The sequence below is a fragment of the Grus americana genome, chromosome 1 (genome assembly GCF_028858705.1).
Source record: "Grus americana isolate bGruAme1 chromosome 1, bGruAme1.mat, whole genome shotgun sequence".
Taxonomy (NCBI): domain Eukaryota; kingdom Metazoa; phylum Chordata; class Aves; order Gruiformes; family Gruidae; genus Grus; species Grus americana.
In genome coordinates this window covers 196,723,994-196,746,833 of record NC_072852.1, presented here as the reverse complement: position 1 = coordinate 196,746,833, position 22,840 = coordinate 196,723,994, and the positions used below count along the sequence as shown (strand labels likewise).

General features: G+C 51.4%; 1 protein-coding gene across 1 annotated transcript; it reads left to right on the top strand.

Moving 5' to 3' along the window:
* The first annotated feature begins 8,602 nt into the window (after positions 1-8,602).
* On the top strand, positions 8,603-15,139 carry PDX1 (pancreatic and duodenal homeobox 1). Its single transcript, XM_054842707.1, has 2 exons — positions 8,603-9,014; positions 12,407-15,139. Exons 1-2 carry the CDS (start codon positions 8,615-8,617, stop codon positions 12,793-12,795), a joined length of 789 nt encoding a protein of 262 aa, XP_054698682.1. The 5' UTR covers positions 8,603-8,614; the 3' UTR covers positions 12,796-15,139.
* Positions 15,140-22,840: the final 7,701 nt, after the last annotated feature.

Genomic DNA, 22,840 nt, shown 5'->3' with positions numbered 1-22,840 from the left:
ATTTTAAAGTTTAAGACTGCTGGCTTAAGCATTCATTCATTCCTTGGCAGCACAGACACCACTTGTATCAAGAGCCCAGGGCTTTTACAAATTCAGATTAACTGAGAGTAACTAGACTGGAATTTCTTCTTCCCTCTTTTTTTCCATATTAACTGCAGCTTGACCATCTCACAGTCCCCCCGCCAGCCCTTCTGCACTCACCGTGCACCCCTGGGCTCTCTACCTGCTCTCTAAGCACCGAGGCCAGGGGTGCCCTTCCAAGGACCAAATGCCCAATGCATTCCTTACCGGCCAGGAGAGACTCTTCCCATTTGACTCTCCCTGAAGGGACAAGACCAATTAGTCTCCTAAATCACACCAAGTGTTTTCTGACTGCCACTTTTTAAAGCCTCCTGTTGTTCCTAGGGCTTGGACCAAACACTGAGTTAATGATTACTGGGTGGAGTTTCACTGATTATTTTGAGGAGACAGCCTTTTCCAGCCCTCTGGACACCTGAAGCAGGACATTTAATCAATGTCTTTGTCCTTGTCAGCTGATGCATTAAATCAGGTGGTGTTTAGGTACATAAAATCATTTCAAGCACTGACAATGTGCTTTCCAGTGTGCAAGTAAGGAGCAAAAAAACCTACGTGCATTGTTAAGAGAATGAAAATCTAGTAAAGCTTTCAGTTAAATGTGCAAATTTATACCCATTATGTGTGTACAGTTCATCATTGCTCCATAAAGACAATATTTTTTGTCTGGTCTGCTGTGTAATCACAGCTTTTCAAACTTGAGCTGGACTTAACTTCCAAATGTGGTGCAGATATAAACATATAAATTCTGAACAGAAATAGTATACAAAGCCAAGGAAACAAATATATCAATAAGGGACTGGGAAGTGCTAGATGGAAATACAATTAAGAAGATTATTGTGGAGAAAGAGAAAGTGAAAGAGAAAGCAAGTGAAAGAGAAAGTGGGGAAAGGGAAGGGAAGGCAAGGCAAGGCAATGGCAGCAGCAAGAAAAGTGAGCTGAAGAGCAAAGTGGAGCAGAGGAGTGTTGCACATAAGTGGAAATATTTGAGCCTATATGGATCCTTAACATGACTAAATTACACTTGAAACATTTTATTATAAATAAATAAGTTAATAGAAGTTATACTGCACAATAAACATTTAGATTATTTTATATACACAAGGAAAACAATAGTCATTGCAGCTGAGCAAATGAGCAATCCATATTATAAATAATATTGATTCTACTTACTTTGACGTTTGTGAATTATCTGCGAGAAAGTTCTAGTTTCTTTTCCCTCATTTGCTAAAATATGAGAGGCCCTAAGAAGTTTTCAGAGGGTAGATGTCTCTTAATTTTTAAAAAAAAAAATTATTTAAATATTTACAATTCAACCTGTGTTGATAACTGATTGAACATGTAAGGTGTAGATACACTTCTCTTCCCTTGTTGGATGATCGTTAAGAATTAGGCTCATTGCAGCGTATTGCACAGGCAAGGATATATGAGCAAGGAAGTTGACTGAATAGCTTCAACTGATGCCGCTGTGTGCACACTCTATGAGATGGTGTTTTGTCTCCTGCCCTCCTCCTGTTCCTTCCCAGGACTCCTCTCTCACTTACGGCATGTTATAGACAAAGCCCACTTAAACCAATTCTGCATTTGTTCTGCTTTCCCTCCTGAGGTGTTCAAGTCCAAGACTTACTTACTTACTGCACATTTTATTACACCCATGCTCAGAGGACAGGGGGCTGGGTTTCCTCGCAGGCTCCTTCCCAGCACTTCCCTCTGTGGGGTCTGAGAGGTTCAGGGCACCTCCAGGGTTGATGTGGTATCGGTTTACTGAGAGGAGAATGAAATCTGGTGCCCCGTTTTTAAATGGATTTCAATTATTGCATTGATTTCAGTGGAACATAAGCATGTAAATCCCTTCTGAAAACCACATTAGATCAAGACAGATTAAGTTAAAAAGTCTCCACTAATTCTCAGTGCCTAGTTGAAGTGCTCAGAAGTTTTACTGGACCCATCAGCTCAGAAAAAGCCTGTGTGGACAGTACTGGACGGGGTCAAGACACTTCCAGTGCCCAGTTCTTGTAGCACAGGGTGTTCACAACCAAAAGCTTCCCCATCTTCTGGGAGTACCTCAGGCTGCTGCAGACCAGACACCCAGAAAACCAAGCCATTTGCAGCTGGAAAACCTCAGTGTGAAGTTCGACCCAAGAGACTCATCAAGGTTACAGTATCTTCCTTTGGTCAGACCTGCTGGAGCAGCCAGTGGTGCAGCCCAGGTCCTGCGTCCCACCCAAGAAAGAGGATTGATGAGACCACACCCTCCTCCTCTCCTGGCTCCTACACCCGTGTTTCTCCCAGTGGGCAGGGACAAGGGAGGAGAAAAAGGTAAGGCTGTTGTATTCCCAGGTCTCACCCAGAGCTGAGGTGGCAGCATGCCCAAACCTAGGCCTTCAAACTCTTTCCTCTGAAGGGTGAGCATCTTATGTGTCCTCTGCATAAATCACTTTCCTCCTCCATGGTGCTCCGGGATGGAGCATTAGGAACATCTCCCAGCTTTTCAGTTCCTGGGCTTGATACCACGACTGCAACGCAGTGAGCTCTCATTCAGTCCTGATGCCCAGGGCAGGGACCTGCTCACTGTAGAAAGAAGTTGTAAAGGGCTTAGCTGCTACGTTTTAAGATGTCTCTGTGGAGCCTGTGTGATGTGCAGCAGTTCAGAGTTTGACTAAATGTAAGGTACTTTCCGTAGAAAGATTGGTCTGGAGGGACGTTACCAGACGAACTTCTAACATACTTAAATCCAGCAAAGAAACACAGCAGTGAAGAAAACAGGTCAGGAAAATGCTGTGTAGGATTGCTGTCTCCAGAGGTCAGCTATTCCAGCCCTCTACTCCAGTTTGGGACCAGCTATATCTACACAGCTCTTGTTTTCAGAGACTTCCAGAGGCAGCGTCTCCACACCCTCCCCATACAGCCAGCTCCAGTGCGTCATCGTTTCTCAGCTTCGCTTTCATACCGGTCCAAACAATTTTAAGGAAAGTTTCCCCACATGTTCGGTGAGAGGCAGAGATACAGAATGGAAAATTTCAGCCCAAATGGTTGATGTCCAGCAAAGTTACAATGGACAAACAAGAGGGGAGGGCCATGGTGAGAACTGCCAGGTGCCACCTGCGCAACCGGACTCCAGCTGAGCCTGAAACCTGCTCTGCCCCAAAAAGACTAGGGTCTAGGGGAAAATGCAAACAGGCAGGGGCTGTGAGGAGGAGTTCTGCCTGGGTTATAGTTCTGCCCTGAATTCCTCTATCTGTAGCTATCTGAATATATATATATATATATAAATTTTTTTTTTCTACTCCTATCTGGTATAATAAATATGAAGTGGAAAACAGAAAGTTGTGTGGGGCAGACAGCATGAGGTTGCTGTGTTTTCAGTGGAAAGGTTCACAGTATTTTAAAGTGATTCCTCAACTCTTCTTACAAAGCAACAAAATTGTGCTTCCCTGGTGATAGGCAATATTCCTGGCAGAAAATGAAATTATCGATATCAGAGGGGAGTAAAAAAAAAGAAAAAAAAAAGAAAAAAAAAGAAAATTAAGAGAAGTAAATGAGAAAGTGTAAAAAAAGACTACGTATGTAAGATCTTCTCCTACTCTCAGCCTTTCCCAAGACAACTTTCATACATATTTCCTGGACAAGGTTTTATTCAAGATGGCTTACGTAAACATGTCTTCATGCAGTTCAAGATGTGGTGCACACCTACGGTGTGAAGAAGCTGATGAGTGGTGGGAAGAGCAAACTGAAGTTACCGTGTGCAAATGCAGAATAGCTCAGAGACCAAAAAAGCTTTCTGGGGGGAAAAAAAAAAAAAAAAAAAAAGCTGATGAACCAGTGTTACTTTAAGGCAGGTGGAATAGTTCATGCTCTTGTTTTTATCGTTAGTGCTAAGAGGGAAAGACAGCTTTGTTTTCACATGGTTATTGATTATTAACCAGCTTTGTGAAAGGTTACCTTTCTGCTAGATACAGCCATGTGGGGGGTTAAAAATCAATCCCTGGGAAAGCTCTGTTTCCCAGTCAACTTCTCCTTCTCCCACTGCCGGACCTTCCCATGGATACAGTTTCCTTGTGTTGGTTTGAGTACAGCTGGGAAAGAAAAAGAGATTATTTTGAATATGTTCCACTCACCTTCAACACTTCTTTTCTGTCTAAATGTTGACTGGAAAAAAGCGGCTGGGCACTGAGAAGTCATCAAATATTATGCAGATAGAGAAAATCAAACCAGATTATTATAAGAAAGTGTGACTGAACTATACTTACTGTTTTATACTCTAGGTAGATGATCAGGGAGGTGGGAGGAAGGAATGATGAAACTACCATTGGTCATAACAGGAAAGGGAACTAATTGAGTAGGGGTTCATGAATTATTTGCATTGAAAGGCAAACAAAATGTCCTGCCACCTTTCCTAGGGAAAAAAAATAATACTGTGTCCAGATGGTTTTGCATTTCACTGATCTCAGCAGCCTGCGGTGATGCCTGTCAGACACCACTGGGGAAGAAGTGGACAAGACTTTCAAAATACAGTGACACATATTATGCTCCTAAATTAATCATTTGATCATTGAAAATGTCATCGAATTTCAAGAGTCACATTGTATATATTGGCATACATTTTGAAAACACATAAATATGACATCAGGTATGTGGCTTGGCTTTCCAAACCACTGGGCACACAGCCACGTTAATATTATACTGCAAAATTTTAGGCTTCACATAATACAGAGTAACAGTTCACCATACAGACAACCTTGTCTCTGTTAGGCAAACACCAGGTTAGAGGAATGTGATCAAATCTTAATAAGTGCTTAAAAGACTCTTGAATTTAATATGGTAATCCAAGTATTGCAGTGTGGTTATGGCATGATCTTATTGTAGGATGGCAACAGCTGAGTACCTGAAACATTTGTTACTGACACTCGAATATCTGAATTCCTGCACTCGTGGTGAAGATAATTACAACCTGCCTGTGTTACTTAGCATTGCTGCCATCACCATCATCCTTCAATTACCGATACAGACTCATGGATTCATTTTCATTTAATCTCTTGGAATAATCGACTGGCTATAAGGATTTACCTTCTAAGTAGATCCTCACAGCAACTTCAATGACAGCATAGAGAAAAGTCACCTCAGAGGAGTAAAGTGCCATTAGAGGAAACAGCCTGGACCTAGTGGGGTTGTTCTCAGCATGAACTATGATTGTTATTGGCTGCGGGACCATGCTCATGAATCAGACACAAAGCAGAGCTGCAAGTGTGTGCTTTTCAGCTCCATGGATGAAGCTGGGTGGTCTAAACATGGCAGCCATAGATATCCCCAAGATCTTTGGAAGCTTCCATGGTCCATAAAAACTTCCTACTGCAGGTAAAGCCCAGGACCTTCAGCTGAACTACAGCTTACATCCAGCCAGGCTTTAAGGTGAGGGAGAATCTACCTAACCCGTTGTTAATTTGCTCTAGTGTGCAATATATGTCCCTTACTTTTTCTTGTCTCTGTTTTCAATGGTTTAAACTCTATTGTACATTTATAAGTTGGAATAAATATGTTGTTTGTATCTTTTCTTTACATGGCTACCTATAGATCGAGGATGGCCAAGTTTCTTGTCACCCCAAGACTGCCAAAACCACAGACCTGGGGAGTCAGGGCAGGGGAGGTCCCCAGCTGGGAGATGACAATGTGTGTGCAGGAGTCCCTGGGCTCACTACGCAAAGTGTGCAAGTGCTGCTGACCTCATAGGGTCTACATATGAGGTAAAGAGACAACGCCACACCTTTTAATCTCTTACATCATGCCTACCCATCTCAAGGCTCTTCTAGTTGGAGAATTAGGACTGATTAAAGGCAGCCAGGTGCAAGGTCAGCAAAGGGTGGCAGTGCCTCACACAGCAGAGTTAATCTGGGGAACACTTTGCCACAAGGTAGTGGGAGGCAAAAGATTTACATAAGGTTTCAGGGAGACTTAAGATATGGAAAAATCAGCTGAGGACTATAACATCCACATGGCTCAGGAAATCCCTGGAGTAGAAAATTCAGGGAGTTTGGGACAAGATCTGGGTGTGGTATCTCATGTGCACACCCTGCTGCGAGTGCCCGAGGCGATGCGTATGGAAATCATTTAGGGAGAAGGTATGGGGTCACTGGACCTTTGCCTTGAGTCAGCACAACAGTGTCTGCAGAGCCTGGTTGTGGGGCAAGTCGGGCCATTTCCTTCACTCCCACTTGCCTCCTCCATCACCCATTTCCCACACCAAGTGGGCACTGGGGTGGGATCCACGCATAGCTCGGAGGCTTTGCCCGGGGACCCACAGCTGTTGAGGGTCTTTTCAGCCAGATCTCAGTGACTGCACCCCAGGAGGAGGAGGAGGCAGGCAGTGGTGATCCCTGGGCGCGAGCTCCGGTTGGGCTCAGCTCCCCACCCTGTGCACCCTGTGCCGGACATCACCGCCCCCCCCGGGCCAAGCCGGGGTCCCCAATGCCGGGATACCCAGCGAGGCCCTTTTCCTGCCCTGCAACTCGCGTCTTGTTGTTAGCACGGCAAAGCGTGCCCTTATCGCCTGCTCACGCAGGCAGAATGAAAGAGAATTAGCTCTAAATTATTCGAAATTCATTTGCTTTGGAGGGGGAAGTGTTTGCTCTATTTAGAAACGTTCCTTATAGAGAGAGGACCGCATTAAGACACCGGGTAATGGTCCTCCCTGGAGATGAATCAATTTGCTCTGGGTTTTATGGCCTCGCGTTTGTTTGTCCGCGCCGGTTCCCCGTGGAAAACCCGGAGCTGTAAATGGTCCGGGGAGCAGATCTCTGGGGACCTCCTGGCACGCAGCCCCCAGGGGAAGGGGCAGGGGGTGCTGGGCTGGGGTCGATGCACAAGAAGTCTCCAGATCCAAGGACACCTGTGCTTGCAAGCGGCATCGCGGGCATCAGGGTGCTGAGCAAGGAGGGGGGACCACCGCTGAGGGAGCTCGCCCGGCTCAGCCCGTGCCCCCCGCCCCCACACCGGCTCCCAGCCCCGGGCAGGGCGCGTCCCCCCGCCCGGCATGCCAGGGGATGGAAAGGGAGGGCGCCGGGCGGGGGGAGCCCGAGCAGCAGCGATGTCTATCGGTAATTCCCACTAATAAAATACTTTTTCACTATCCGCACTATAATTGGTTTACAGCCTTTTTTGTTTATTTATCCATAAGAGCTGCTGTTAAATGGCTTGGGAAAGCAATCGCTTAATGGCTCAATATTGAATCAAAGGCTCAGTGTGCTTTCTAAGAGACGGGGGACTCGCGTGGGTTCAGAACGGAAACTCATTTTAAGTGTAATGGACTGGGCGGGTTTATGATCCCACGGAACCGGGCGCGGGAGCGACGTACCGGGAGCCTCCTGCCCCACCTGCTCGGGGGATGCATCGCCACCGGCCGAGCCGAGCCGGGCTTAGCCGGGCCGAGTCGAGCGGAACCGAAGCACCCGGGCCCGCCGCGCTGCTCCCCGCGGCCGCCCTAGACGGAGCCGCGGTTGCGCGCCCCGACGGCGGCGGGCCGAAGCCCCGGTGCCGGGAGAAGGCGCCCGGGGAAGAGGCGGTGAGAAGAGGCGGGCCGGGCAAATAGGAAGCGTGCCTGCCCCCGAGCCGGCGAAAGCGGCCGCCGGGCCGAGCGCAGGGAGGCAGGGAAATGATCTTTGTCCCTTTCGGTAGCTCTCCGCCTCCTCATAGCCTCGTCACCAAGTCAACCGGCACCAGCTCCGAGCAGATTATCTCCGAGGGTCAACACATTGCAGCTCAAGCCGCGGGGAAGGCTCCCAAATTTACCCCTTGGACAAACAATCCGCTGCCTATCGCTCGCTCTGGTGATAGCATTGTGGTCCCCACCGGCCGCATCCCCCCGGGCAGGGGGAGAACAGGCAGCAAGCCGCTCCTTGCCTTCTCTCGGGGCCCCGGCACACTGCTCCCCCCAAGGGAGCGACCCCCCAGTGCACCCTGCTCGTCCCCGAATACCCGCTCCCACTGCCGCATCCGTGGCCGAGATGCCTCTGCAGCCGAAAGTCCCCGGGTCCCAAACCCCTCCAGGAGCCGTATTCCCACCTCCGCCACCACCCCGGCCCCTCCAGGGTTTTCCTCTCTGGTGGGAGTGGGGAGCTGGGGGAGCAGCACGGGGAAGGAAAAGGTGGGTTTAGGGGCCATACCCCCCGGAGCGCCCCGCACGTCAGGGCAATCCCCCGACCTCCTCCCCGGCCCCGCAAGCCCCCCACCGCGGGGCTTCTCGCCCCAAATCAGGGAGCGGCACCCCGGGGCGGATTCGGGGGGTCCCGGGACCTGTCCGGTTAAGGGAAAGGGGTTGCGGGTCTGGAGCCACCCCGTGTGGCCTCTTATGGGTCGCGCCCCGCCCAGGAGGGCTGCGGGAGGGCTCACGTGGGGGGAGCGGCGCCTATGGGGAGGCAGCGGGAGCCGGGCAGGGCGGCGGGGCCCGACGGGGCGGCGAGCTGTCAAAGAGGCATCCCGGGCGCCGGGAGCGGGAGCAGCCCTATGTGTCCCTAAGCTGCGAGACCCTCCCCCGTCCCCGCTCACCATGAACACCGAGGAGCAGTATTACGCCTCGGCGCAGCTCTACAAGGAGTCGTGTGCGTTTCAGAGAGCCCAGGCGCAGGATTACAACCCCAGCCCCCCCGCCTGCCTGTACATGGGCAGGCAGCAGCAGACTCCTTACCCCAGCGCCTTAAGTGCTCTCGAGCAAGGCAGCCCGCCAGACATTTCACCTTACGAGGTGCCCCCCATCACAGAGGATGCCGGGGTCTCCCACCTTCATCATCACCATCACCACCACCACCCTCATCTACCTCCTCCTCACCAGGACGCGCTGCCTTTCGCAGACGGGGCGGACACGGGGGCGATAGAGGAGCCCCGAGTGCAGGTGCCTTTCGCCTGGATGAAGTCCACCAAATCGCACGCCTGGAAGGGACAGTGGACCGGTAAGCCCCGCCGCCTCCCTCTGCCGCTGCTCCGCCGCTTCTCTCCCTCTCGGCGGGCAGGAACCCTCCCCTGCACCGGCCCTGCTCCCGCCGCTCGAGTGTAGCGTGGAGAGGTCCTGGAGGGTCTCTTCCCCGGGACGCTCCCTCCCCCCTGCCAGCCCCCCAAGACCTACTGCTGTGGGGCTGCTACCGTCGGGTTGAACGCCGGGTTTGGGAGCCGGCCCTCCGGGCCCCGCCGACCGGCTCGCCGCGCCCCGCGCTGCCCGAGCCCTGAGAAATTATTAACGAATTATTTTTCACCAATTAACTAATTGCCGCCCGGGGGCGCGGGCGCTGCCGCCCCGCCGAGCAGGGGGTCTCCGCGGTGCAGGCGCTCCGCGGGTGCGGTGGGCTCCGCGTGGGGGACGGGGCCGCGCAGGGCGAGGCCGGGGGCGCGGAGACACCCGCGGGGTGGAGCGGGCGGGGAAGCGGCTGGCAGGGCTGCAAGGGCAGGGCACAACGCGGCTTTCCCGCGTCCCAGCGCGGACCGTGCAGCCGCGGAGCAGCCCCCGAAACCCCGGGGCAGCCGCCTTGCCCCTTCACCCGCTGCCCCTCGGCTCTCCCTGGCGCCCGGGCGGCAGAGCCCATTTCCCATCCCGGCCCCTCTATCCCACCCCCTCGTGCTTCCCGGTGGATTTTAGCAGTAATTGCACCTTTCCAACTGAAAACCCAGAGCACGGGAAACAATGCACAAACGAAACAGAGCTGCCAGCGACGGGAAGAAACTCTATCTAGGCAGAAAGTTCCGCTGCCTAACAATATTTCTGTCTCTGCCTGCACAATGTTATCGTGTCCTGCGCCTTTGTCACGCCTATACGGCAAATATTATATCAATGGCTTTGTTCAAATAGACAGTTGAAAAAAGGACTGGAGTATTAAAATCACCATGAAATAGTTTGGGAATTGCATCGGGCAGCCTGAGGGCGGGGGGAGGCGGGGGGGGAGGAAGGAAAGGCGACAGTCCCCAGTGCCCACGGGGGCGCATCCACCGGGAAGGGGAGAGGAGCGCTGCCCCACGCCGCGGATTCGGCGGCAGAGATTGCGCCGGGGGGGCGAGCAGGGAGAAAAATCAGATCGTTTTCCTTGGGTTGAATGAATTTCGGGAAGGGGGAAAAAAAAAAAGATAAAACCAAACTCTCAAACTACCCTTTTTTTCCTCTGACTTCCGTACCTGAGGAATGACCAAACGGGCAGCAAAACGAAACTTTTCCCGTAAAAGCCGAAAACTCTTCCCCGCTCTTCCCAGCTCACCCGGGAGGTCCAGGCAAGGGCTGTGCTGTGCATGGGATGTGTGTGCAAGCACACACGCACGCTGTTCCTATCGCGGGTGCACGGTGCACGCCCGGAGAGCGAAAGTGGCACAACGCTATGCTATACATAACGCTCGTAGCCAAACCCCAGTATATTTTGGACGGTATATATTGCGAACTATATAGCCTAAGGGTTTATTTTTTATGGAAACCCTTGGGATTGTGGTGTCCATGGATTCTGCGGAGCTTTGCGTTGTTATTGCCGGGAAAAGGTGCCCAGAGAGGCCGCAGTCGAGCCCGGCCCGGTGACACTCGCTGTGCCCGGCTCCGGGCTCCGCCGCCCGCGGGGCCACCGACGCAGGGGGCTGCCAGCCACCTCCCGGGGGTCGCCTCGTGCTGCGGGCAGGGCACGGCGGGGAGTGCGGTCCGCCGAGCCCCGGGACCCGGCCGGCCACGGTCCTCCGGCAGCCCACCAGTGTTCCACCTCCTGGCAGCACTAGTTTACTTTACCATAAAAGAACATTTTTTTTTCAGATCCATACGTGTATATACATAAGTTTATATCTACAAACATTTTTATGCATATACATTTATTCTAATATATATTTTAGTGTATATACATAGGTGTATATGCACAGGTTTGTATTGATGAACATTTTTCTGTATGTACAAATATTTCAATATACATTTTAAATATATACACACATAAGTTTATATACATAGGCTTATATTTATATTTTTTTATATATATATATATATATAAAAAAATCATGGGAATAGGAAGATGAGAGGCGGGAGACCCCACGTAGCTCTCTTGAAATGGCTGTTTCAGTCTGGCTGTTTAAACCACCGTGCCCTACAGATGATATCGCCACCCAAAGCATGGCTCCCGGCGTTGGCAATAGCAGCCGTGAGTTTCAGTGCCCATCCTCGGCCCCGCTCGCCGTTGCCGGTACCACCCGGGCTACAGCCACGCAGGACGGCGGCGGCCGCGCTGCGAATGGAGATTCCGGGGCTGCCTCTGTTTCCGCGAACGACAAATCCAAGGTTTCACCAACCTGGGGAAACGGAGGGGCTGCGGTCCCGCTCCCGGCCCTGGTCCCGCTCCCGGCCCGGCAGCCGCGCCGGTGCCCGCCCCGTTGCCTCCCGCGGGGGTCCCGACGGCTGGGAAAGGGTCGAAGCCTGCGTGGGCCCAGGGCTGCTCGGTGGCGATATCCCACGGGACTCCCCGCGGCCCTCTACCTCCTGTTCCGTGAAATTTCTCCCCACTTTTTTGCGGCTTCAGCAAAGGACGGCGGCTCCATCCGAAGGCCCTTCGGGGAGAGCCGCCCGCCCTCCCGCCCTGCCCGCCGGCGGCAGCGCGCTCCCCGCCGCGCCGCCTCCCCGGCACCCCACCGCCCGCGGCCCGTGGGCCCTCCGCTGGCGGGATGGCCTCTCCTCCGGGCCGTTTACCAGGAGCGTGAGATATCTGAAATTATATTTTGTTTGGTTGCTTGTGAGTGTGTGTCACACAAGAAAACCAATTTTTGTTGTTATTGCTTTGGGTTTGTTTGTTTTTGTTGTTTTTTTTTTTTTAAATTTGGGGTTTTTTTCCGTTTTGTTTTGGTTTGACTTTTTGAGCGGGTTTTTCTTTTCCTCTTTTTCTTTTTCTTTTTCTTTTTCTTTTTCTTTTTCTTTTTCTTTTTCTTTTTCTTTTTCTTTTTCTTTTTCTTTTTCTTTTTCTTTTTCTTTTTCTTTTTCTTTTTCTTTTTTTTTTTCGAATCTGAGAAATTGCTAGGCCCTGGATCCTTTGGAGCTTTCGGCAGCATGCAGACGGTGGCGCTTGAGCGTCTCCCCCGGCTCGAGGGACGGCGTTTCCCTGAAAACCTCGACCAAATTATTATAAAAAAACCAAAATTGTTATAAAATAAAATAGCAGCAGTCCTGACAGCTGCCACCAGCACCGCCTCACTGTGCCCGGCTGAGGGGACTCCCCGAGGCCGTCCCCTTACTCCATTTGCTTCCCCCCGCGTGTCCCCCGCGCCGCGCTGCTGTGTGGGTCGTGGCCCCCGCATCCCGAGAGGGCGGGCGGGCGGGCCGGGGCTGACTGTCCTTCCTTTCCAGGGGGATCCTACGTGGTGGAACAGGAGGAGAACAAGCGGACGAGGACGGCGTACACCCGGGCGCAGCTGCTGGAGCTGGAGAAGGAGTTTCTCTTCAACAAGTACATTTCCAGGCCGCGGCGGGTGGAGCTGGCCGTCATGTTGAACTTGACCGAAAGGCACATCAAGATCTGGTTCCAGAACCGGCGGATGAAGTGGAAGAAGGAAGAGGACAAAAAGCGAGGGGCGGGCAACAGCAATGACCCCGAGCAAGACTGTGTGGTGTCCTCCGGGGAGCTGCAGGGCAAGGAGGATCTCCAGTCGTGCCCCCCCGGGAACTTGTCCTCGGGGGCCGCCAGGGACCTGCTCGCCCCCAGCCTCGCCCCCAGAAGGCAGCAGGACACTCGGTGAGCCGCGGGGAGCCCCACGTCCCGGGCCGGGGAAGTGGATGGGACCGGGGAGAGGGCCGAGAGGGTGGCACCGGCTCCCCGCCGCCGTGCCATACCGTGGCCGACCCTCTCCGCCTTCCCCCGGCGACACTCGGTGCCACCACTCCGAAACTCCCGTCCTCCGAAAATTAAATGAAGGGTGTTCGGCTGTAGCAGAGACTCTCTGCGGGCCGTAGGGCCGGAGGAGGCCTCAGCGAGACGCCGGGATGGCGGCGAGCCCGGCCCCACTCTCGCCGGGCACCCCGCGCCGCAGCGGACCCTCCGGGGCAGCTTCCCCCGGGGAAGGCGGATCTAGGGCGGCCACCGACGGTGTGTGCAATCCTGTGTGCACGGAGCGGCATGGAAACCGGGGAAGAAGCGAGCGCACGCCGCCTTACCACAGACGGCTGCCCGGTCGGGACGTCGGTCCCGCCGTGCCCGGCGCTGCTCAAGCGCGGACGCGGAGCCGAGCATCCCAGACCTTCCCGGGGCTGGCACCCCGTCGTCCCCATCCCTTCCAGAGGCCCCGTGTCATCGGCTCTACCGAGGACTACTTCCCCAGGACTATTCCTTATTTGGAAACTGGAACTTGTTTTGTTTCGTTTTCTTTTGCCTTTGGGGGGAAAAAAAAAAAAAAGAAAAAAAAAAGGGAAAAAAAAAAGCCCGTGCGTCCTGCGGGCAGAATTTGTCTTCCCCAGTGACCGGCTCCCGATGACCGGCACAGGTAGCCAGACACTCCTCCGGGCTCCCCCAGCGGCTCCACGGCCGTCGGGGCTCCGCGGCGGGTGGCGGGGGCTCCGCGGCGCGCAGGGTTACGCTCGCCTCCCGAAGGGGTGGGTGCAAGCCCGGGCATGCGGCAGAAAATCCGTGGGTGATCCCTGGCCAGGGGGCAGAGGCAGATCGGGCTGTGAGCCGAGAGCGGGACGTGTCCGACGGGATAGAGCTGGTCCCAGGGACATTTGCCTCTGGGGAAAAGCTTCTGCCTCTCTTCTCTCTCACAAGTTCGGACTCTGCGTCGGAGAGAAGAAACCTCCCTGCAGCACAAGCTCCCGGCCCAGCGTGCAGGAGGGCCTGGCTCCTCCGGGCTGAAGCGGGGCAAGAGCCCGGCCGGGCGCTTCCCTGCGGGGAGCCGGGCAGCGGAGGCTCCGCCGCCGAGCGTCCCGGACCCATCCTGCCTTCTCTTCAGACGCTGCCCGTCTGTTGCCAGAAACATCTTCCCCGTCGCCACAGGCATTTTGTACAAGGGAAACGAGCTGTTCCAGTGACCGCCTAAAACAGCGTCGGAAATTCAACTAAGTGAGGAAAAAAAATCAAACCAAAACTGGAAACAGAAAGTAGCTGTTGGAAGGAAGCAGGAGCTGCCCGGGTTTGCTGTGGGTCAGGCGGATTTACCTTCTCTCCTCGACGGAGTGGTTCAGGATCTGCTCCCCCGCCCAGGCAGCAACAACCCCTCAAGCATCCCTCGGGGACGGCCACAGTCCGCCCCGGGCTGCGGGGCCGGGAGTGCCGTGGGGGGAGGAGGAGAGCCTGTCCCACCCTGCCCAGAGGATGTTCCCAGTCCCACGGCTGAAAGCGAGAGGGAGAGGAAGTAGCTTGCCACAGCTCTTTGGTTTTTTTTCCATCTTACACGAGACCTAACAATTAGGTGGAGACTTGAGCTGAAGGCGTAATTCGTCTATTGCATTTCTTTTCTTTGGGGGCATTAAGATGTGTGTGCAAACAGGGACATTTCTGGTCATTTTTCCTGCAAGTTGCCTGAGAAATTTATCATCCAAACCTGTATATCCTTATTCATCAAAACGCAGTCAATGAGTGAGAACTTTACTAATGATTATATGAGCAAAATTCAAATAAAGCTGTTCTGCTTAAGAAGCAAAGCACCGCATTAATTGAAGTAACATTTCTCAAACTTTGGGGGGTCATAAAGCTATTTTTAAACCTCAGCATTGCTCATCGCTATTTATTAGCATCAACCTGTCACACAGTGGAACAACTTCCACGTACCTTTTACAATGTCTGGCATTGAAATTGCAATTTGGGAGCCACTATAAAAATAGATCTAGCTGCAGAAAGGATGTCTATCACACCAAATACTGCGACAATCTGCTAAGATTCATACAGTGCATTGCCCTGGGTAAACAGCATACACAGTGGCTGAAATTTTGCCTGTCCTTTCTCTAGTGTAACACATTCAGTATCGATTTTCTCCATGCATGCTGTAAAAACAGAGAAGTTGCAGAATTGATATGAATTGTTTGACCACAGTGCCAAGGTATTTTTATGAGTGGAAGTAGAATCAGACCTGCATGGTTTAGTTTTAATTAATAAAGTCGTCTTCAAAGAATTTACATGTTTATGGTGTTAACACTTTTATATACATATGTATTCATCCTTTTTACAACTGCACCAACTGAAAAAAAAATAGCATTAACTGAATCAAGACAGCTCTGGGACATTGTAGAGGTAAAGGTTCACAGTAACCTTCACCTGGTAGAGCAGCCAGCCCTGCACCGTGCTGGGGAAAGGCAAAGCTGACATGGAGAGTTATAAGGCTGCTAGAGTTCTTGTGCCATGTCACCTCACCAAAACCCGTTGTCCAGACATATCCATTTTTCCTGGGAGACATCCATCTCTTATGAAATAGTTCATAATTTATATTTAATCACCTTTAACCCTAGGATAGGGTTTCCACAAGACATTCTAAAAATCCTGACTTTTAAAATTAAGCAAGAGGTGAAAAGTGTGAGATATCTTTTTATTTTCTTCTTCGGTAATACTCAAGTCCTTTAGGCGTGTGTGGGAGAGGTATGTATTCAGTGTTAACTATTTTAAAGAAAAGCTGAGCAAGATTCAGGGCAATTTTCCCCTCCCCGAGTGCACCTGGCATGGGCATCTGCAGCACCAGGAACTACAGAGATATCGGTTCTGCCCACAGGTCCAGGGCAAGACAGTGAGGCTGCAGAACTTGATGCAGCTTTACTGCTCCTGCTTTTCTCAGATGAATCCCCCAACACTGCAGTGAAATCTTTCTTCTCTGCTCCTGTGCTACCGAGATATTGACTGTTATTACACGAAGGACCACAAGGCAGGGAGTATTTAGTGCCCTGTTCTTTCTCCAAGCAGGGCTGAGCGTCTGATGTGAATGGCATACAGCTAGGCAAACCCTGGCTAGGAGCTGGGGGCTGCTGTCACACACAGGCCAGATCCTGCCACAAAATGGTTGTTGGTTTGCTGCCATCTGAGAAGCTGCATCCAGCAGCCCCTGTTGGGGCCACGCTACCACCATGCTTTGGCTGAGGCTGGGCAAGGGAAACAGGAGCTCCCGCAGTGCCCCTTGTGCTAACCCTGCTTTACCTCCCACATACAGGACCCCGCAGTGATGGCCATATGAAAGGTAGGATTGGGAGACTGTGCTTGTCTCCTCCACTACAAACCCATACGTTTGCCTGAAAATCCCTCCATATGTGAATAATTATGCCCATAAATCAATTCTGAAAGCAGTGATTTAACTTAAGGTGTGAAAGTCTTTCCAGTCCAATGCTGAAGCCTGCTACCTCCCACACTGTAGTTGCTGCTGCTGCCATGACCGTGGCTGAGGAGAGATGTTGTAGGCTGAGAGAAGAAACATTGCTCAGCAAGGCTTCAGTGCTTTGAAGTGGAACCAGGGATGGGACGCCAGCCCTGCAAGGACCATCAAAACAGGGTCTCCTGCTTATGATCTGGCCTCCACATGGGGCAGAGTTGGCTGGGAGTTAAGTGTTGTGTTTCAAGGCTTCCTTTGGGAGTAGAAAGAAATGTCATTGGGCTCCCTTCACTCCTGATGGCTTATAGAGTTGCTCTTATGAGAGTTTTTCATGTAAGTGTGGGCAACCTATATACACACACACATGCACACACATGGCTTCCAATAAACTGTGATGCAGAAAGGCAGTTCCCTCCCTGCTGTCTTCTACCCTGGATGGGGATAAGAATGACCAATCTTCAAGGATATTTTTATAGCAGTCAGGAATGTGTCTGGTTTAGTATCTAGACAATGAAATGTGGAAACACTGCAGTGCCCATGTTAGTAGTGAACACTACCTACTTTCATTTATCCACTACTTAGTTTCATTTATCATTTGTCTCATTGCTCCTGTCCCACTGGGTTCCAGCATTCTTTACAATATCTTTCTGTGCACCTTGCCAGCACCAATGTGCCCTAGCAGTGCTTTAGCTGCAAGCAGAAAGAATGGTGGAGCAAAGGGGAAAGTGCATGGAGACAAGGCTTCTCTTAGCTTCTGCCTTTCTCCATCTCCTCTCCTCCCACCACTTGCTGTCCTGGTGTGCAGCTCCTGTTTCCCAGTGCTTCTGGGATCACAACATGTGCAGGGACAAATAAAACGCAGAGGAAATGAGCTGAGTCCCTCTCTCTTCCCAGCATGCCTCGGTGATGAGTCAGACCTGGCCAGCCTCGTTCATGGAGTAGGAAACTCAAACACATGGTTCCTCTACTATTAGGCCCCACGCACTTGCTGCCTTGTATCAGGAATTGTTCCAGGAACCATCTGAATAGCAGCAGCACCCCTGGAAGGAGGAGAGGGTGCGGTTGCGCTGCCTCTGACCGACGTGCCTTTAGGTGGAACCCCATGTTCACAGGAGCCCTGATGCCTGGCTCCATCCACCAGTATCCACTGGGCACAAGAGGCAGGTGTCTTGGCAAAGAGGCATATTCCTCATGGATGAGCCAAAAATACATTGGGAGGGAAGAAACTTGAGAGATGAGGGTGAACTCGATCAACAGGCCAAGCATCTCAAGCAGGTGTGGAGCATCCCACTTTGAAAGCATTGGCAAAGAGGGAGTTGCTGGGCTTTGTTTCATGACAGAGCTGGTCTGCGTATGATGAGCTGGTGCCAGTGGCAGCTTCATGTCCTCCCTGTCCCTTGACCCAGACCCAGGGGCAGAAAAGCATCTGGCACAGTATGCTAAGGATTCAAGCGTAAAATACATTTAGCAGGCATGGAAAGCAGAGGGGATGATGGTTCGTGTTTCCACTTGCAGGGCTGGACTTGATAGTGGATAGTGGAAACCAGTTTTCTCCACGAGCGACCGGTAGCATGCTGGTATTTTATCTGAGTAGAGGCAGTATGTGCCTTTGTAAATTTAGCTGTGCCTGTTTGGGACATTCCCCACAGACCTCAAAGCACTGCACAGCGGCAAGCAGGGATTAGTGACTTCACTGGGGTAAGAAGAAGCCAGAACCAGGACAGGAAGCTCCCTTTGGAGAGAACGGAGGGTACCCACAGCCCGTGCCAGGAGACCAAGCTGTCTCAGGACCAAGGTCGAGCTGGGGAAGGGACACCTGGTCCTGAGCTATGCAGAGGCCTGTGTTTGAACCCCACTTCCCTGGGCCCAAACCCTTCTCCAGGGAAAAGCAAACAGTTAGCTGCCAGGAGCCTCAGCTGGGTGCGGCATCGTAGGGCTCCAGAGTCGTGTTTCGAACGCAGCCCCTCCTGGAGAGGAGGCTGTAACTCTCTGTAGCAAGTGGTAGTGAAGCAGACTCCTTGTATCCTGGCTTTTAAATACACTTCAGCACAACTGCTCAGGTCCCTCTGATTCAAAATACGTGTCTCACTCCCCGCAGAGCTTCCAGCAGGGAGAGCTGATCTGTCATTGCCCTCTCTCCTTTTCCACTGCTAACCCCTTCTTGGTGAGTCAGTATTTGGCTAAGGGTGAGACTGCGTGAGGTGACATTGCTCAAGATAAGCTGGCAGAATAGCAAGTCTTGATTTTTTTTAGTCCACTCTGTAAGCTGAATGTTTATCCCAAGAATGAAAATTGCCAAAAAGGGGGACGAGGAGAAACCCCCCTGCTTTGAAGGTGTTAAATCCTTTACATTGGAGTGAATGTGGTAAAAGTAGTTGTTAAAGTCACAGCTGGTTCCTGGAGTTGTGATTGCAAACCTGCTCACAGCTTCACCCTCTGTGCCACATCATCTATGGTTTGATTATATTCATCCCATAGACCTTTTTAGTGAGACAGTTTCACTTCACATAGGAAGATGTACATCCGATGGCAGGTGTACAAGACAGCACTTTGAGCTGTGCATGAGATTAGGTGAAGGTAAAGACAGAGAAAAGGACCATAATGCTGCATGACACTTACATGGGAATGATGGGAATTCCTTGGGAGCATTCCCAGAAGGAGCAAAAAGACAACTGAAACTGGAACCACCGAGGTTTCTACTCCATCTTTCTGCCCAAAGCAGGATCACTCCGGACATATTGTTCTGTCCCCTTCATTAAGACCTACAAAGCTGCAGATTTCCCAAACTTCCTCTGTTCCAGTGCATCATTATTCCTACCATGAGTGCACTTTCCTAACATCCAACCAGTCTTGCAATTATCACCTATGGTTTCTTGTCCTATGGACACGACAGTGTATTTCTTCATAACAGCTTCTCTTCATAACAGCCTCCCAAGAAGCCAAAGGACAAGATTTTGAGAAGAAAAGGAATTTCCTAATCTCTGGCATCAAAAAGCTAATTAGAGACTAGTGGAGACATGAACAAGAGCAGTTTCCCCAGAGTTCAAAAAGCAGAAGCTGGAGAGGGTGGGCCTACGAGACAAGTAGAGGAACAGCACTCTGAGCAGTGATGGAAGGCAACACCATCAAGGAGTGGGCAGGCAGAAGGATGAGCTGGCAGCTGAAAGCAGGAGGGGTCAGAGAAGAGGCAAGTGGAGGCTGAAGCAGTTTAGTTTGTTACGGGGAGAAACCAGAGGGAGGCATTAATGGAGAAAGGTGAAGAAAAAGGTAACTGATGTAGTGCCAAGAACTCAACAGCTAAAGGATTATGATGCCAATGAGCTCATTAGCTGGGAATGCCGTTCTGCTTCTAGGGAACAAGCCATGATACAGAAACCAGGTGCTCTGTGTGTTTTACTTAGCTGTTAATTGCAGCTTGCACCTTTCCTGCGGAAGCTTAATTCCCTCTTGTGATGTGATGGGGTTGGCTTGGCTGCCCCCACATTCTTCCTGGTGCATGCACTAAGGGAAAGTGTTGGAATTCCAGCAGAGATTCCAATTTCTTGCAGTTTCTCTGCACTAGTGTTTATTCACTGTTATATGCAGGGTTTGTTCTGACTGTCCCTCATCAGTACAGATCAGGTACACACAGTCCAGCTTGCCCAGGGCTCTAAATAAAACTATTTTTGGCAAAACATCTCATAGAGTTGCCTCACAGTTCCTGGGAAAAATCATCTCAATTGCTTTAGATGTAGGCACTGGAAATTGTCAGGAAAATTACAAAGATGTGGGAGATAAAAATCTATTTGGGGTGGCAGATTTACGTCCTGCTCCAGTAAAGTCCCATTAGCTCCTATGCCTGCTTTTATCCCATCCTCTCAGCTCGGGCCTGAGAAATGAGGTAAGCCACACACCAGCACTGCTCACGGAAGGTCTGAAAAATCCTGCCCTCCCAGTGGAGTCCCTGCGATTAGATGACAGAGGGCTGGGAGCAGCAATAGCTGGTCGGAAAAATCTCAGTGTCTGTGCTTCTCCAAATGTGGTCACTAGATAATATCAGGGCTTCATTCTTCACTGGGGAGAGGGAAGCTCAGGATCGGGACAACATTTACAGGTTAAGGTCCAGACCAAGGAAGAAGCAAGCTGGAACTTGCAAGCCATGCCAGCACCAAGTTGGGGAAGTCGGACTGAGGGAAATGTGGTGTTTGTTCTGCATGCTTTTGTAATGCCAGCCTGGCGCTCTGCCTGGTTATGGAGCCTGGAGTGGGAGATGGAGGAGGATGCAGCAGGAGCTAAAAGCCAGCCAGGGAGACAGCACTTCCCTCCATGGCACAGGGAAAGAGCTGAGGCTGGGGGCCAGAAGAGTGCCAGAGAGGAAGAGAAGAGGCACAATTTGCTTTCAACCTCCCTCTCTCCTTCAGGGCTACGTGGAATGAAGGCCAGGGCAGAAAGCAATGATGCAGATGGAGTAACTCTCAGACAAGGGCAGAGCTGAGGAGCACCGATGGACAGGAAGGAGCCAGAAAGAAGTCACATCCCAGTCTAAGGGTGCAGTGGCATGTCACATTAATCTGAAGTGCTAGTGCTACCTCTCTGCCTGCTGTTTGTGGAGCAAACATGAAGAGCTGGATGAGACAGCTCAGCTCACCGATCCAAGAAAAATACTCAATGTCCTGCAAAAAGTGCCATCTCTCTCATTTTCAGAAACAGTTCACCCTGCACTTGTATCTGCACCAGCTTTGACACAAAGCAGGAGCTGGATGCTCCTGTAAGATCTGGGGGCCAGGGAGGCAGGGAGGCAGGCAGAGGAGAGCAACTCACAAGACCATGGATGCAGCACAGCTGCTAGAAGAGTGGGGAGAGGGAGTAAAATCTGTGGGAAGTGATTTTACCCAACAGCTTGTGAAGTCCTTGCAGGGCACTTCTGTTCCTCTAACCCCTCCTAACTTCTCTGCTGGATGTTAGTCATGCTTCTGGCCCAGACAGACTGCTGCTTAGGGACGAATCCATACGAGAGAATAAGAGATGGGTGAAACCAGCTTCAGAGCTCCTTGTGGAAAGTGAGACTGGGGAAGGGGGATGTTCACTGTGCGGCCTTGGGTTTCTTCCACTAGTACAGCCTCTGCATGAGGATCCTGAGAGAGGGGAAAGTTGCAATTGCAGCACTGAGGAGCGGGTCTCAAGCCCATGTGTATGAGAAGAAAGTGAAGGCTGCTCAGACAAGCTTGATCCTTGCAAGTCCTGTTTTCCAAGCATTTGGACAGCTTGAGAAGCTGGTTAGGTGTAGCCCTGTCAGCAATGCCATGACTATAGCCAGTGTAACTAAGGAAGTTGGATGAGGTGAGCCTTTGAAAATGCCCAGCTCTATTTTTGAGGAGTCCCCTTGCCATCACCTTCACCTCTCCCCACCAGTACTGTCCTGTTTGAAACTGGGGTAATACATTCATCTACTTAGGGCATATACCAGTTCGATGCTCTCCTCACTGTCATTCTCCTGCCTTGTCCAGCTGAAGAACTTCCTTGTCTTGCTTAAGTTTCCCTTTGAGGCCTAATACATCTTGGCTGTTGGCCACCTTTATATTTTTGCTGACACTCCAGGACATACCCCCCCTTTTCCAGTAATCTCCCCATCTTCTGCTGTCTCTTAGATGGTCCCTGCTACATCCAGATATGTTCTCTGAAGCCATCATTCACCCTGTGTAGCGAGGCATCCTGAGCAAAATGGGACTAAGGGAAATCTGATGAAAGAGAACCTTCAGATGGGCAGAGACTGTTCCAAGTGAGGGCATTGAAGAGCCATAAAGCCAAGAGCCAGCAAAGGAGACCTAGGCCATGGTCCAAAGCTGACTGCAGCCGACAGAGCTAATGTGAATGGATTTTGGACCACACTCTTGGAGAGCAGCTGTGAAGGAGGATACCAGGGGTATAATATGTGTGGAGATCTGAGGATAGAAAAGTAAGGAGGAGGGATTTGTTTAGCCATTCGAGCATGGTTTGTGTAGGACATACAATGGCTTTCTTTAGTGCCACCATGGCTCTCCAGATGGTGCCACAGACGTTTGCAGGTTCTACTCCATGCGGCTGTGTTTTACAGGACAGCAACAGCTGATGTCTTGTATCACAGCAGCAACAAATATTTGAAGAAAGGGGAAAAAACCTGCAGAGGGAGGAGGACAAGTGGCATTGTACTGTGCTGCTCAGTGCTACTGTGTTGCTCAGCGGGAAATGGATTCTGAGCGGTTTCAAAACTCCTCCTGCTGATCCCTGGTGGCACAAGCACGTGGAAGGGAGGGAGGGTGTGCCAGCCAAGGCAACCCCACTCGAGAGGTCAGATCAGGCAATAATGCAGTCCCGAGGAGGCGGCGCGTTTCTCGCTGCCAGCTCTAATATCTGCTGTTCACCTTTGCAGGAGAGATGTTGATGGCAGTAATTCGATGGAGTACGTCGGGTTTGGCACAACGCAACCGGAGCCGGGTGAAATCCCCTTATGGAAAACACCGGTGGCTTCGCTCTTAACCCCGGAGGC

What these genes read in the sequence shown, in the direction of transcription:
- PDX1 (XM_054842707.1), top strand. Translation starts at nt 8,615, where the DNA reads ATGAACACCGAGGAGCAGTATTACGCCTCGGCGCAGCTCTACAAGGAG. An exon ending in CTGGAAGGGACAGTGGACCG is followed by an intron (nt 9,015 to 12,406) that starts GTAAGCCCCGCC and finishes CTTCCTTTCCAG; the next exon opens with GGGGATCCTACGTGGTGGAA.